The 14,218-nt window shown below is 58.3% G+C and overlaps 1 protein-coding gene across 3 annotated transcripts in view; it reads left to right on the top strand.

Moving 5' to 3' along the window:
- RPTOR (regulatory associated protein of MTOR complex 1) overlaps nt 1-14,218 on the top strand; it is a 317,986-nt gene that overhangs the window by 284,208 nt on the left and 19,560 nt on the right. For all 3 annotated transcript variants that reach the window (XM_045813984.2, XM_045813983.2, XM_045813988.2), the window contains 4 exons: nt 2,122-2,225; nt 2,694-2,877; nt 4,363-4,473; nt 13,154-13,259. In XM_045813984.2, the coding sequence (XP_045669940.1) occupies nt 2,122-2,225; nt 2,694-2,877; nt 4,363-4,473; nt 13,154-13,259 (505 nt within the window). The remainder of the gene's footprint in view (nt 1-2,121; nt 2,226-2,693; nt 2,878-4,362; nt 4,474-13,153; nt 13,260-14,218) is intronic.

The raw sequence follows: 14,218 nt of genomic DNA, 5'->3' as shown, positions 1-14,218 counted from the left end.
GGATACATCTGACCTGAGAAGTCAGCTTGTAACAAAGTAACGGCTCCCCCCGCTGAGAGCTTGACCTGTCTGTAGCCATGACCATCCCTCCTTGTGGACTTTGCTCGTCAACTCCACCACCTATCAGGGAGGGCAGCCTGCCCCTCTAGTGGTTTCAGGGCCGCGTCCGGGAGCAGAGAACAACAGGGAGTCTTCACCACGAGAAGGACCAGCAAAGGTGGAGTGTGTGCATGGCGGGCCAGGACTCACGGCTGGGCCCAGTCCTCAGTTCAGAGCCTAGAAGTCCTGTTGCCCTTCTGCTGACCTTCTCTGGCAGTGTGCTCTCTGTGTGAACCGACGGCTGCGACCAGCACAGGAAGGAGCCACTCCGGACGGCCTGTGCGGCTCCCCTGCTCGCCACCCTGCCCCCGTGCCCTGTGTCCCCAAACCAAGTCTGCAGACAGGCGGGTCCCCTCGTGCTCATCCCTGCAGGCCTATACCGCTCACGTGATCAAGGCCGAGTCAAAGTGTGTTGAGTAGATCGGAGCCGTTGGGCTAAAAAAAAAAAGCTTCCTTGAAGCCTGAAACCCTGTGATCACCAGTGCAAAGGCTGCCGGTATGCCCACCATGCAGGATTTCTAACATAGACACGGAAGGAGAACCGTGTGGCAGCCGTGGGTGTGGACAGTGTAGACACGGGGCTGTGGACACCCTGTCCCAGACGCCCCAGCAGAGGGATCAGGGCCCAGTTAGTCTGCGGGGCCTCCTGAGGGGCAGCGGGCTGGCAGCAGGCCCAGGAGAGGCAGGTGGGAGGGTCTCGGGGTGCTGCGGGGTGGGGGGGGGTTCTGCTAAGGCCTGCATCTCTGTCTTCCCCGCCACCACCCCCGTCTCTGGAAGTTTTGGGAGACATGGAAGTTGCCCGTTCTTAGCTTACATTCTTCACTCTCCTCAGACCACTTCCAGTGTCGTTTGGCTCTTGGGTTTTGGGGGGGAGGGAGCTGGCCAGATAATTTAAATACAAAGCAAAAGCAAGTTCACAAACAATATAACTTTTATAATTCAAAAAAAAATTTTTAATGCTGTTTGAAGGTTGATTGTAGTTCAGTTTTCTTGCTGTTCTGGGGAGTGGTGGGTTATCAGGGCAACGCCGATGTTCTGCAAATGAACAGTCTTGTGGTTGTTTTGTTGTCTGCAAGTTTCTGCCTGTTGGCTGAACGCAGGAAGTGCAGCGTCCCCACTGCTGAGGGAGGGTCGGAGCACACGGGGGTCCCCTAAGTAGGGCAGCCCTACATCGTCCCCCACGAAGGTCGAGGTTCTGTTTCGCCTGGCCGCGGCTGGCCTTCTCACCAAGTCTGGCACCAGCCGCGCTCAGCGAGCCCAGAGGGCCGCCTCAACCGCCACCTGTCCCGAGCGCCCCCTGGGCGGCAGCGTCCACCCTCGGAGCCCTCTCACCTGGGGTGTCCGGAGCCAGAGGGGCCCGCCCAGCCGCCCTGGGCGCCCGGAGCAAAACGCCCAGGAGAGAACCTGGCAGATGGTGGGTCTGCTGTCAGCGAGCGGTAAACGCCCTCGTTTGCTTGCGTCTCCTCATCACGTGTTCCCCCAGCAGACGTCTGGTTTCCCGAGCCACACAAACCCTACTTCAGAAAATCAGAACTAAACGACTTCCCCTGAATGCTCATCTCAGGCTGGCACAAATCCTTTTCTGCAGTGAACTGTCAAACACTGCACGTGCTTGTCAAGGAAGCTTCCGGAACCTGCTTCCTCGCCTCCATCCACGAAGTACTGCGTCCAGGGACGCGGTGTGAGCCCCTGCAGTGGGAAAACGGAAAGCGAAGCCTGGGGTGGCGTTCTCAGCTGTCCCGGGTCAAGGTGCCAGGGCCCCGACTCACCGTGACCCTGGCGCGGTCTCCTGGCTGCGGGTCCAGGAGGGCCAGCCCTCAGGCCTCACAGAGCCCAGCAGGTGACTTCTAGAAAAGCGGAAGACCCCAGTTTTACCTGCACGGCCCTCCCATCGGCAAGCACCACCTCCTCAGCCGAGAGGCCTCTTCTGCAGTCGTGAAGCCACCACCCCTGCAGCTGCCCGTGGCCTCAGAGGTCACCGGCAGCTGACCGTCCACACCACTTGTCCCTTTGCTCTCGCAGGCCACAGTGAACGCCCGGCCCCAGCGCATCCTCACCACGTCCTCGCTCACCCAGTCAGCTCCGGCCAGCCCCACCAACAAGGGCATCCACATCCACCAGGCAGGGTAAGTGGCCTGCGTCTCTCACGTGGGCCCCTGGCTGGAACTCTTCACTGCCTTCCTCTGACCTGAGCCTGACTTCCGTCGCCCCTCAGAAGTTCATAAGCGAGGGTCTGTACCCTGCCGTTCGGCCCCCAGCAGGCGGAGCCCCCTCTTACACCAGCGCCCACAGGCAAGAAGCTGCGAGCAGACGCATGCTGCTGCACCTGCCAGGGCCCCGGCTGGTTTGCTTAGCTGGGTGCGGCTTGCCGGGGGCTCCCCCCACTTTCCGGAGAGACAGCTACTAGAACTTGCAGGCAGGTCCTGGAAGGGTCGTCGGCTTCGGCAGCTGGCGCCTGGCATGGGGACGTGTTGGGCAAGTGAGGATGTTTTGGGCTCCTGGTGCCAGGCCCACGGGCAGCTTCTAGGTGGGCGGTGTGAGGACAGGGCGTTCCGTGTTTGGGTAAAGCGCAACGTTTCTTCTCCCAACGGCAGGGGCTCCCCCCCGACATCCAGCGCCAGCAGCTCCAGCCTGACCAACGACGTCACGAAGCAGCCAGTCGGCCGAGACCTGCCCGCGGGCCGCCCTGGCGCCCCAGGCCCCACAGGGGTGCAGTACACACCCCACTCCCAGCAGTTCCCCCGTACGCGGAAGATGTTCGACAAGGGCCCAGACCAGGTACCGTTGGACCGTTCCCTGATGCCCATTCTAGCGAGTGTTGGTGCTGAGCGCTGAGCCCCTTGGTGGGAGCCAAGACTCCTGAGACCCTCCGCCCCAGCTGTGTCTCGGTTTGGACTGTCGTCACAGCTTTGCAGATGTCTCGGGGTCCTCGCTCCTGTGGCCTTTTGTTGTCGGCTCACTGTTCCGGCACCTTCCACGTAGGCAGATAAGCACATGGAGCTAATTTGCTTTCACCCCTCGTGGGTGAGTAGCATTTTCCTCCACTGGCCGTGGCAGCTGCCCACAGAAGTGCCTGTTTTGAGTGGGCTGTTCTCTTTCTCCGTAAACACTCCGTTATGCCACGTAAGGAGCTGTGGTCTCTGCCTCTAAGCTGAAAATGAGATTTCAGGAGCGGGAGGAATCGGTGTCTCCATTTGTCTGGGTGCTGTGAACACGTAAGCTGGGGCCTCAGCCCTCTCATGCGACGGTCTGCTGCTGTATCAAAGACACAGTCTGGAGAGGTTGTTGAGGACGCGGCAAGGGAGTCGGGCTGCTGGGGACACCACGTCAGCCGCGTGTCGCAGCGCACTGTGACCCACAGTTTTAACAAGGAGCTCCCAGCAGCCTGCGGGGAGACTAGAGCAAAGGCACATATGGGGAGAAAGGTTTCCACATGTTCCCCGGGCCCCACGCCCACCCTGACTTTCAAGGCCTCCTGCTGTACTTCGTGGAACAAATATGGCCACCAGCGCCCAGTGGGAGGCTCGTCCTTCTGGCGGGACCCCGACACAGACCCTGACGCGAGCAGCTGGGCCCAGGAGCGCTCACTGTCCTTGGGGCCACAAGCCCAGGGCCCTGGTCCAGCAGAGCAGCGCGGCTTCCTGCAGCAGGCAGGGGATGAGACCCTATCCCCACGTCCCAGCCGTGGGACTTTCCCCCGGGCGAGGCTCCCCCGGATACGGGGGGCTCCTCTCTGAGGAGCGCCTTCAGTCCCACCAGCCCAGCCACCGTGGGCCCTGCCGTGGGAAACAAACGCGTCGTCCAGTAAAGCAGCAACAAGCAGTTTAAGTCTCGGTCCTTGCGTGTCCTTCCTGTGCTGGAGCCCCTCTGTGCGGTTGGGTGCCACGTTGCCGGCAGCCCCTGCCCTACCAGAGCATAGAGACCACGGGGGCCTTGCTGACCTCACAGCGCCTGCACTGTGCATCCAGGATAAGAGTGACAGGCTGTGCAGGCCAAGCCACCGAGGCTGGCCCCGGGGGGACAGTCCCCTGAGCACAGACTCCGTGGCCCTCCCTAACACAGGTTCCCCGGGGCCCTGGCCACACAGTCAGGGTCTCCTGCCACCAGCACGCAGAAGTGAGGCCCGCAGAAAAATGTTCTTAGCAGCCAGACCACTGACTTTTGTCTCCTTTCCAATCCCCTGGAGCCCACAAAGAGGTGTGTGGAGTATATGATTACTCTTCTATTTTCTCTCCCCCCTTCCCCCCCGCAATGCCCCCGAAGACCACCGACGACGCGGATGACACTGCAGGACACAGAAGCTTCGTCTCGGCCACGACGCAGACCGGCTTCTGTGACTGGAGTGCCCGGTACTTCGCCCAGCCTGTCATGAAGGTAGCGTGCGCATCCGCTCCGGGTGCAAAGTGGGCGTCCCATCTGTGTCCTCACGCAGATGCTGGGGTCAGTCAGAGCCCCGCTCTCGGCTGCCTTCTTGCCCTCCTTCCTTCCCCGAGAACCCCTGCCTCTGGCCTCAGCGGTCTGGGCCCTCTGCCCCGAGCCAACGGCTGACCCTGCCAGGCCTGCTTGATGCCAAGCCCAGCTGGCCACTTGCCGTGGCTCCCGCCAGCCCAGCCGCTGACCCTCTGGGGCTCCTGTCCCATCCCATTTATGGCTGCTGAAGGGCGCCCCCAAACTGCCATGATGGTGCTGATGGGAACAGTCAGAACAGCAAAAGGGACAGACTTCATTTACCTTCCTGTCTTCTCAGAAAAACCAAGCCAGCCTGCCCTGTCTGAGCTGCCCGGACAAGTGCATCGCGTTGTCCTGCTCAGCAGGGCCTCGGGCCCTCTGAGGCCTCCTGGTGAGGGCAGCCTGAGGCTCGGGCTCTGGGCTGCTGCACTGAGGAGCAGGCTTGGCTCGAAGACCCGACCCCGGGGACGGTTCTGACACGTCCAGGCTGACTGCGGGAAGCTGGCCCCCGGTGTCTTTCCACCACGGCCCCGACGAGAGGTGTCCCGTCGCCACAGATCGGAGCCTTGCGTCCAGGGGGCGGGTGGGGCAGGCAGCGCTGTGTCCTGCTCTCTTTCCCCGGGAGTGCCACAGGGGCTTTGGCGCAGAGTTTCCCGTGAAGCACATTCTTAGAAAGTTCTTTCTCCCTCATAAAGAACGTTGAAAACTGCAGCCTGTTATTAATCGCGTGGCAAGCGACACTTCTGAGCAGTTTCCTTGAGGACTACTTGGACCCTTTGTGACAGCTTTTGTCCTGCTCTCCTTGTCCCCCAGTGAGTCTGTAGGAACAGCAGACGGTTGTTGTCGGGACCTGAGGCAGACGACAGAGTTGTAGTTTACCAAGCCCCTTTGCTGACAGCGGGAGATCCCCCTTCCGTTTTTAACTGACCCTGACTCCCAGAAAGCAGTGGGCAGTGAGCGTGAGAGGCCGTGAGCAGCCGCGCCCTTCGACGCGGTAGTTCATTTGCTGAGATGATCGACTCAAGCTAAGAATCAGAGTTGCGGATGGTCTGCGTGTTTTTTATGTAGCGAAAACTAGCATCCGCCCGAAGGCCCGTCGGGAAAGAGGGCTTAGCAATGACGAAATATTTGATACAATGTTTTATTGTTATTAAAAAATTAAGCTTGAAAATGAGTATCTTAAGGAAATGCTCGTGCTTGAACTTTTAGAAAGGGAAGAAAGCGGGACGTAAATTGGCTACAGAGGGGTCCTTGTTGGAAACGCCGCGCGCACACCTGCGCACAGAGCACTTACGCGGCCGTGGCGGGTCTCGGGCAGCGCGCGTGTGTATCCGTTTCTGTCTCCTCTGTGTTACACTCAGCACCAAGTACCTGTACGGTCAGGACAAAAGTACGAAAGCGGTAAGCGCAAGAGGCGGCGGAGGCCTTGCTTACCTTCAGGGCTTCCAGCACCCTGCCCTCTGCCGCCAGGTGGGCGCCCAGGCCGCCCCCGGGCCCTCGCTAAGAAAGGAACGAGTGAGCACGTGCTGGAATTGGCCTCTGGGGGCGGCGAGCCACCCTTGGCACTCGGGCACGGCTGCTCTGAGGGAACTGGGGCTTGTTCAGGATCTGCAGAAGCTCGGTCGCCCTGACCGTCTCCCGCGAGCGAGGCCAGGCGGCCGGAGCCCTGTGGGGGCTGCTGTGCCTCTGGCGGAAGTGGCACCGCCTGTAAGTTACGGGGGCTCCTGGCGTGATAAGCGGCTCTCCTTGACGTCTGAGAACTGCCCGTTCCAGCCGTGCGCGTTGACGGTCACCATGCTCCTTCCTCTGAAGCCTGAAAGAGAGTGTGGTCCTCCCAGGGTCAGGTGTCCTCTCGTCAGTGCGGGTACTTGGGCCGCCATCAAAACTCCCTCCCGGGAGCGCGGTCGGCACACGCAGCTTCCCGAGCGCAGGCCTGCGGTTTTGCTCCTGTGCGGCCCACGCATACGCCCGGAGCCAGCACCCCCTTTCCCGTGTCACCACAGGTCCGCTGCCTGCGTGCCCTCTTTGTGCACCTGGAGTGTGTCGGGAGTTCCCCCCGGGGAGGGTCCCGTGCGTCACCAGCAGGGATCGTGGCGGCACCTGGAGCGTGGACGCTGCAGTGGGCCTGGGGAAGGAGAGTCCTCGCAGCTGTCATTCCGGGCTTTTCCCGCGTAGCCCGCGGGAGGCGGTCAGGAAGTGGTTGAATAAGTAAGCAGCTGCCTCACTCTGACAGACTCTCACGCGGTTGTGGCCCCAAATGACGAGCGCTGGGCGTCGCGGTCGGAAGTGAGTCTCTGTTGTGCTGGGTTTTGTCCGCAGCTCCTGACGGCAGCTAAGACGTGAGGGTGCGTGAGGGCCTGAGTGACCTCTCTTACGTTAATTAGAGACCGTTTCTGAACGTTAGAAGAGGATGCATTTTTATCTCATTGTAATTTTTTAAAAATTGTTCTACTTTTTCCAGCTGCTATTCACAAGGGTGTCCTTTTATTAATTTAATTCATCATCTAATGGTCTGCGTGCAGCAAACGCGTTCGGAGCTTTCTTCGCCTGTTTCACACGTAAAGTAAGAGTAGCTCAAAGCCAGGCTTGTACCTCGGAAGCCAGAGCCCTAAGCGGCCTCACAGGTCCGTAAAGGAGACTGAGATACTCACCAGAGAACAAGCTATCCCCCACGTGACGGCACGCAGCCATAGTGCAGCTCGGGCCTGGGGGGACCGGGTCCCCCGCCACGTGGCAGCCAGGACCGTTTTGGCTTTTTGTCACTTCACCATCTGATTTTGTTCGGGTCTGCATGGCCAGGAAGAACTATGTTCTGGAGCAGGCTCTCTTGTGACATGAAGGAACCCAGCTGCCATTTTTGTGCAGAAACGGACAAGCTGAGACTAAGAGTAGATGGAAACGCAGGAGGCCCAGAACAGCGCTGAGGACAAAGAACGTTGTAAAGGACAGACCAAATAACCAGCTCGAGCTTCCCGATTTCAAACCCTGCTGCGGAGCTGCGGGAACGGGGACGGGATGGAGCTGGCTGAGGACAGGCACACAGAGAGTAGCCTCGCGACGTTACAGCCACTGACGCCACGACTTGGCGGAAGTAGACACAGTCCGTGACAGACACCAGCCACCAGCACTCACTCCACGTGAAGCAGAGAACGCGGCTAGTCCTGCATCTGTGAAGGGAGACGCGTTTGCAGTTAAAGCATCCAGCAAAGAAAAGACCGCGCCAGCTCCAGAAGTTTCGCTGGCAGATTCTGCCGACATGTAAGGGAAAAAAATACCAGTTCTACACAGTCTGTCACAGAAAATAAAAGGAGCGAATAGTTTCAATTCGTTGTGTGAAGGCAGCATTACTGTGATACCAAAACCAGTCAGACTTTACAGGAATAAAACACAACAAACCAACGTCCTTCGTGAACGTGGCGTCAAAACCCCCATCGTCGTATTAACAGACCAAATACGGCAAAGTATAAAATGGACAAGACACCACTGACCAACTGGATTATGTCTTATGAACACAAAGTTCGATCGGTGTTTGAAATGTTTTAAGTTAATCGTGTGATTGAACATATCAGCAGACTGAAGAAAAACTCCCAGCATCCCAGTAGCCGCAATAAGAGGGTTTGACAGATTCAGCAACTCTTCATGATAAAACTCTCTACTAACGAGGACCAGAGGTAAGCTTCCTTACCCTCGTACCCGCCTGAGAACCCACGGCTGTCCATCCCACTGCAGAAGACGGGGTGTTTAGAGAAACCCAGGACGAAGGCAAGGCTCTGACCTCACCGCTCCTGTTCGTCATCCTACCAGAGGACGAGGCGTGCAGGCGGAAAGGGGGAATAAAACTCTCCCTGCTCACACGGCACCGCCGTGTACTCAGGAATCCCACATAGTCTACATGAGGCTAGAATAGAGGAGTCAGCAAGACAGCGGGATACGCGGTCATTATGCCAACACTGATTGTATTTCTACATGAACCACTGAAATTGAAATTAAACTACTTGTAATAGCACCCCCCAAAACATTAAATACTTAGCTATAAATTTTTAAAAAACAAAAAATAGATGCGAGACCCGAATGCTGAAAAATACAAAGCACCACCAAAAGAAATTCACGGAGACCTGACCAGGGGAGGTGCGCTGGTGGGCCGGAGGGCTCAGTGACGTGAAGGTGTCGGGTCTCCCTAACCTGGCGCACACGTCGACACCACCCGACTCAACAGCCCAACAGGTTTTGATTTAATCGACAGGCCTGTTCTAAAACTTATGGGAAAAACCAAAGAAACTAAAATAGCCAAAGAAGTTTTGTCATAGAGCACAGTCGGAGGACTCCTGTGATTTCAAGAGTCACCGTGACGTCAGGCAGGAGTGGAATGGGGAGGGCAGACGCAGGGACGGGGGAGGGGGGCAGGACGGAGTCCTGAGACGGAACCGCGGCACATCCCACCGATCTTCCACAAAGCTACGGACAGAGGGCCGTCTTTCAGCAAGTGGTGCTGCAGGGACTGGACAGCCATTTGCCCAGAAAAAGAACGTCACTGCATCTCCCACACCATATTCAGAAACCAACTCCAAGAGCATCTCTTCCTGCTGTGAAGCCTACAGCTAGGAAACTTCTAGAAGCCCCTTCTGGCCTGTTAGGCAGTGGGTCTTTGAGAAGCACAAGAAGCACAAGCCACACAAGAAAAAAAATGGTAAGTGGATTTCATCGTATTAACTGCTTTGTGAACGTCCCTGTTAAGAACATGAAAACACAAGCCCCAGCCTGGAGAAAAATACTGTAAAGTGCATATCTGATAAAAAAATCTCGCATCTGGTGTACAGAAAGAACTCCCAAAATTCCATACGGAAGGACACAACACAATTAAAAACAATGGACAAACGGTTACCAAAAAGGTGTGCAGACAGCAAGGAGCACGGAGAAGGTGTGGGACGTTAAGGCAGGTGGTCACTGGGGGCTCAAGCTGCCACGGGAGACACGAGCGTGCTTCCAGACGATGGCTTACGTCTCAGTCCGTCAGTGGCAAGTGCTGACAAAGGGCGCAGAGCAGCTGAGACTGTCACCCCATGTGCAGAGGACGAGTGTCACGGACGCCCTGGAGACGTTTGGCTGTTTCCTATAAAACTGAACACACACTTACCGTACAGCCCAGCACCCCTGCTGGACGGACATCCCCTGGGAGAAATGACAACCTGTGTGTGCCCGTTTATAGTGGCTTTATTCATCCTCGCTGAAAATGAGATGAAAGCCAGATGTCCTTCATCTGGCGCATGAGCTGTGATGGGCTCGTACAGAGAAATACCAGTCACCTGAGAAGGTTTTCCAAATAAACGGGTACACGCACAACACAGATGAACCTCGAGCGTTAGGCCCGTTGAAAAAGCCAGATACAAAGACTGCACACCGTGAGAGCCATTTACCTAACATTCCAGAAAAGCCAAGCCAGAACAGCAGGGCAGGTGCCAGGCGTGGGCTGGGGCAGGCCGACCACAGAGGAGCCATGGAGCAGGGCCAGGCTCTGTTCTCCACTGGGAGAGGGTGGGTGTCCTGCACGTGGACTCCACCTCCGTCGACCCGACGCTTCCCAGGAAGTGCTGTCGGACGGCGAAGGTGCCCACGTCTGCGCCCCAGTGCGCACAGGGCACCCAAGCCGAGCCTCAGAGTTCCTCCTGCCAGTGGCCACAGGGCGCCAGCACAGAGCAGGCCTGGCCGAATCAGAGGGTGCCGTGTCACCCACACGCCTGCTGCCAGCACCCACCACCTCTCTGTGCGCCAGAGCCCACGTCCTTGTTTGTGGCGGGGATGGGGGGCTTGTTGTCACACAACCGGAAAAATCAGAACATCGTGAAAAGCAGGTCCAGAGGCACTGGGTTGTGTTGTCAGAACAGGCCTTGTTTGTGGGTAGAAACAGGGAGCTTGGGGTCTGAGCATTTAGCATAAGTTACCGAGCCTTTCCCAGGGTCTATCCCCCTTTTGCCTTTGGGGGACCCACTGATCCCTGCCCCCAGTTCCAGGAACAAGCCAGGCCTGAGGCCCGGCCCTGCATCCCCGGGAAGCTTCAGGGTGGAAATTGGATTCTGTGTAAAATCCAGGAGCTGCTGGGACCGAGGTGTCATGGCCCTCATCGTGCAGACTGCTCCACACCCACGCTTCCCCATCCTGCTGCTTCATCCCGGTGGGTCTTAGCAGACTGTCCGCAGACGGATGCCTGCCATGCTTGCGGAGCCGTGTGCAGGTCAGCTGTGACTGTCCTTGGGTGACTCAGCATGCCCGTGGGGGCAGACACAGTGGACTCCGGCGGACGCTGCCGTGGGAGCACCATGCTCCTGTCAGAAAAGCACGGGGACATGACAGCCCCCGGCCGAGGCAGGAGCCCTGGGCCACGCATCCATCGGTCGGGCTGCATGGGTCCTGCACGTCCACACACCTTCTTACCTATCCTTACAGCTGCTGCTTTGTGTCCTTTGGAGTCCCCAGGTCTGTCCCTGGGCCCCTGGTCCTTTGCCTGCGCGAGGGGGTGCCTGGGCCCTGGGGCACGTGCATCCAGGAGCTCCGTGCCCATCCTATCCTGCCCCTCCTGCTCAGAGCACCTTCTGTGCTTCCCCTGGTGCGTTCCCACGGAAACCAGACTGCATCAGAGGGCCATGTCTTGGCCCTGCAGGGGCCTTCTGTCTGTTGGGGCTGTTCTTGTCGCTCAACATTACTGGCCATTGGCCATTCTTTTCTAATAAAAGCTCCAGGTTGTCACAAGCAAAATCAGCTGTTAGAAACCCGCTATCTACTCCGTCTGCCCCTGGGGGGGTTATCTCCAAACCACCAAGTGTTCTGTGGAGGCTGACACCATCTTTTCATGTCATCTCCATGTTTGGACGTCCTTGTTGCAGCTGTTGCTATTTTGTTAGGTGTGGGGTTGTGATTTTTAAGGAAAAAAAGGAGCAGAGCAAGGAAATGCTGGCAGGAGAGACCCGTGGGCCCCAGAAGTGAGGTCGGGTGGTTTGTTTCGTAATCGGATGGCGTGGAGCGTTCCCGGCACAGACGTTCATGTCGCAGCCGCCCAGAGCAGGACCGGGGCTCCTGTGCGCGTGCAGACCTCTCGTTTCGCGGCCGTGCCTGTGCAGGAGAACCTGCGTGTGGCCACACTCGCTGTTTGTCATCCGGTGCTTTCTCCAGCAGAGGAAACAGTGTGTAAATACCGAGTGTGGGCTGTTTGTGCCCGTGCGCTGTTTTCTCGCCGACCGTCCGCTCAGCTGCTTGGCTCAGCCAGGAGTAAGTAGGGTTATTTCTTGTTTGTTTCATTTCTTTCGTATTTCGGGACTTCACAGCCCCGCGTTTTCAAGCAGGGAGTCCGAGTCAATCCAGTTTACTTGACGACGTGTGAGGATTAAGGAAATAGACCTTTATTGCACAAGGAGACTTCAGTGCCGGCTTCATGGCCAGAGGCAGGCCTCTCATAGACACCCACGTGCACACACGGGTCTTTCTGCTCAAGGGTCAGAGAGCAGACTGGTGCGCGCAGCTCAGTCCCTGAAGCTGTGGCTCGGTGGGGAGAGTGCAGGGTGCTTGGGAGCTCGTGTGAACTGAGCAGTTCGGCGCCTTCCTGACAACACCCGCGAGGGGCCCGGCCGGCTTCCCCCTGTGTCGCTGTCCCAAGCCCCTTTCTCTTCAAGCGAAAAGCCCCAGTTCTATGGTGTCAGAGAGAGAAAAAAAGACAAAAGTCCCTGAGCACACCCACCTTCTTTTCAATGTGCTGTCAGCCTCCAGCTGGCCTGGCTCAGGCCCACAGGTCCCTCTTGCAGAATCCCATCAGCTCCTTCTCCCTAAAGCTCCATGTCTGCTTTAGAGATGACCGCCCTGCTGCCCGTCAGGGTGCTGGGCTCCTAGGAGCAGGGCAGCGCATGTCCCTCCAGGGTTGGGGTATCCCTGAGTCTCGGCTGCCATCCTGCAGCCGCCCTCACTGGTGGCCCTCTCAGCCTCCAGACGCAGCAGCCCCCACCGAGGGAGAGAGGTCCCACGCTTCTTTCTGACTGTGCGGCGGCCCCCGCTGGTCGTACTGTGCACCTGCCGGCGGGGCAGCAGGCGCTCTGACCAGACCCGAGAACCCAGACTTTTCTTCGGGGACAGGGTCCTTTCTGTCTGGTTGGTGCTTGGAGACACTGCAGGTTTAGGTCCAGGGCACCACGGTGAACGAGTCGGCATGTGCGTTGCTTTCCGGGTGTGTATCAAAGTCACCCTCGCCCTGCGCTGTGGCCCGCTGAGCGTGCAGGGGCACCATGTCTGAAAAAACAGCATGTGGGCCCTAATTAACAGATTCTTCATGGCTGTAAAATGCTTTCCGTCATGCGGACTTTCAGAGTCGTGATCACTGACCGCAGGTCACCATTGCAAATGCACTGATAACGAACAGTGTGAGATGTGAGAGTCACCGAAGCGTGACGGAGACACGAAGTGAGCAGGCGCTGCTGGGATGATGGTGCCCACGGGCGTGCTGGGCGCAGGGCGGCCGCAGATCTCCCGTTAGGGAGAAACGCAGCGTCTTTGAGATGCGATAAAACAAGGTGGCTGTAACTGTCTGTTCACCGCCGAAGCTCACGCGGTGTTTTTATTGTTGAAGATCCCAGAAGAACATGACCTGGAGAGTCAGATCCGCAAGGAGCGGGAGTGGCGATTTCTTCGCAACACGCGCGTCAGACAGCAGGCGCGACAGCTCATCCAGAAGGGTAAGCCTCCTCAATTCGCGAGGGCGAGGTCCTCCGAGGGCCCTCGGTGAGGCGGATGCCCCGCCAACCGTGGTACGGGGCTGGTGGGGTGTAGACGGGGTGCAGGCCCTCCTCAAGGAGAGGTGGGGGGTTGGGAGTCCTGAGGCTGGGGGCGTACCCTGGGCCCCAGAAGCCCCCCAAAGCCCTCTGCCCCCAGCTGGCTGGCAGCTTCTCTCAGGCTCATGGCTTGTGCACTTTGCCATTTCCAGAGGGGAAGGAGCAAGCCCCCCCACCACTCCCCAGCCCTGCACTCTCTCTGGGGACACAAGACAAACAGGAGGCCCCATTTGTGTCTAGCTGGCCCCCACCTGTCCTTAGGATAATCACTCTTTGTCAACCGAAGCTGTATTGAGTCACATTTTACCAAACCTTTACCAGATTTGCCAAGAGATGCCAAACCGCCCCCTGCGTGCCCCCAGCCTCACCCGCGCTGAAGCGGCCACGGAGGGGCTGCGGGCAGGGCTGAGCCACACGCCCTGGGCATGAGGCAGGGAGGGATGGGGACGGGCACGCCAGGCAGCCTTTCTCCTCCCCCTCTCTCTGGGGGGTGCCGCCTCGGTCCCTGGTTCCGGGTGCACAGAGACGTGGGGTGAGCTTACGTCTTCTGAGGAGCCAGCGCAGCCCTAGTCACTGGGCCGACCAGACGGTGGACCGAAGCTGCCCGGGTCCCCACACAGAGGGAGGTCACGGACTCTCGGCCATTCTGTTGACTGTTTGACCTTGCCTTTCTCTTCTCTAAAATTGTGATGATTGTGATGGGTTCCTTTTTCAAGTCGGGGGTAAGAGCCCATGAGACAGGCTGTCCTGCAGACGTGCTCGGCTGGGCAGGCGCACAGGCGGCCGCTCTAGAGGCCGCTTCCGTGCACAGCTGTCCCTGTGTTCAGCGCTGTCCCGTAAATTGCCTCGGGGCCGTGTTTCAT

This window comes from Ursus americanus, chromosome 23, assembly GCF_024610735.1.
Source record: "Ursus americanus isolate L20-20 chromosome 23, mUrsAme1.1.p, whole genome shotgun sequence".
In the NCBI taxonomy this organism is placed as follows: domain Eukaryota; kingdom Metazoa; phylum Chordata; class Mammalia; order Carnivora; family Ursidae; genus Ursus; species Ursus americanus.
Note: the sequence above shows the minus strand (reverse complement) of the source record. Positions and strands in the feature narration are given on the sequence as shown.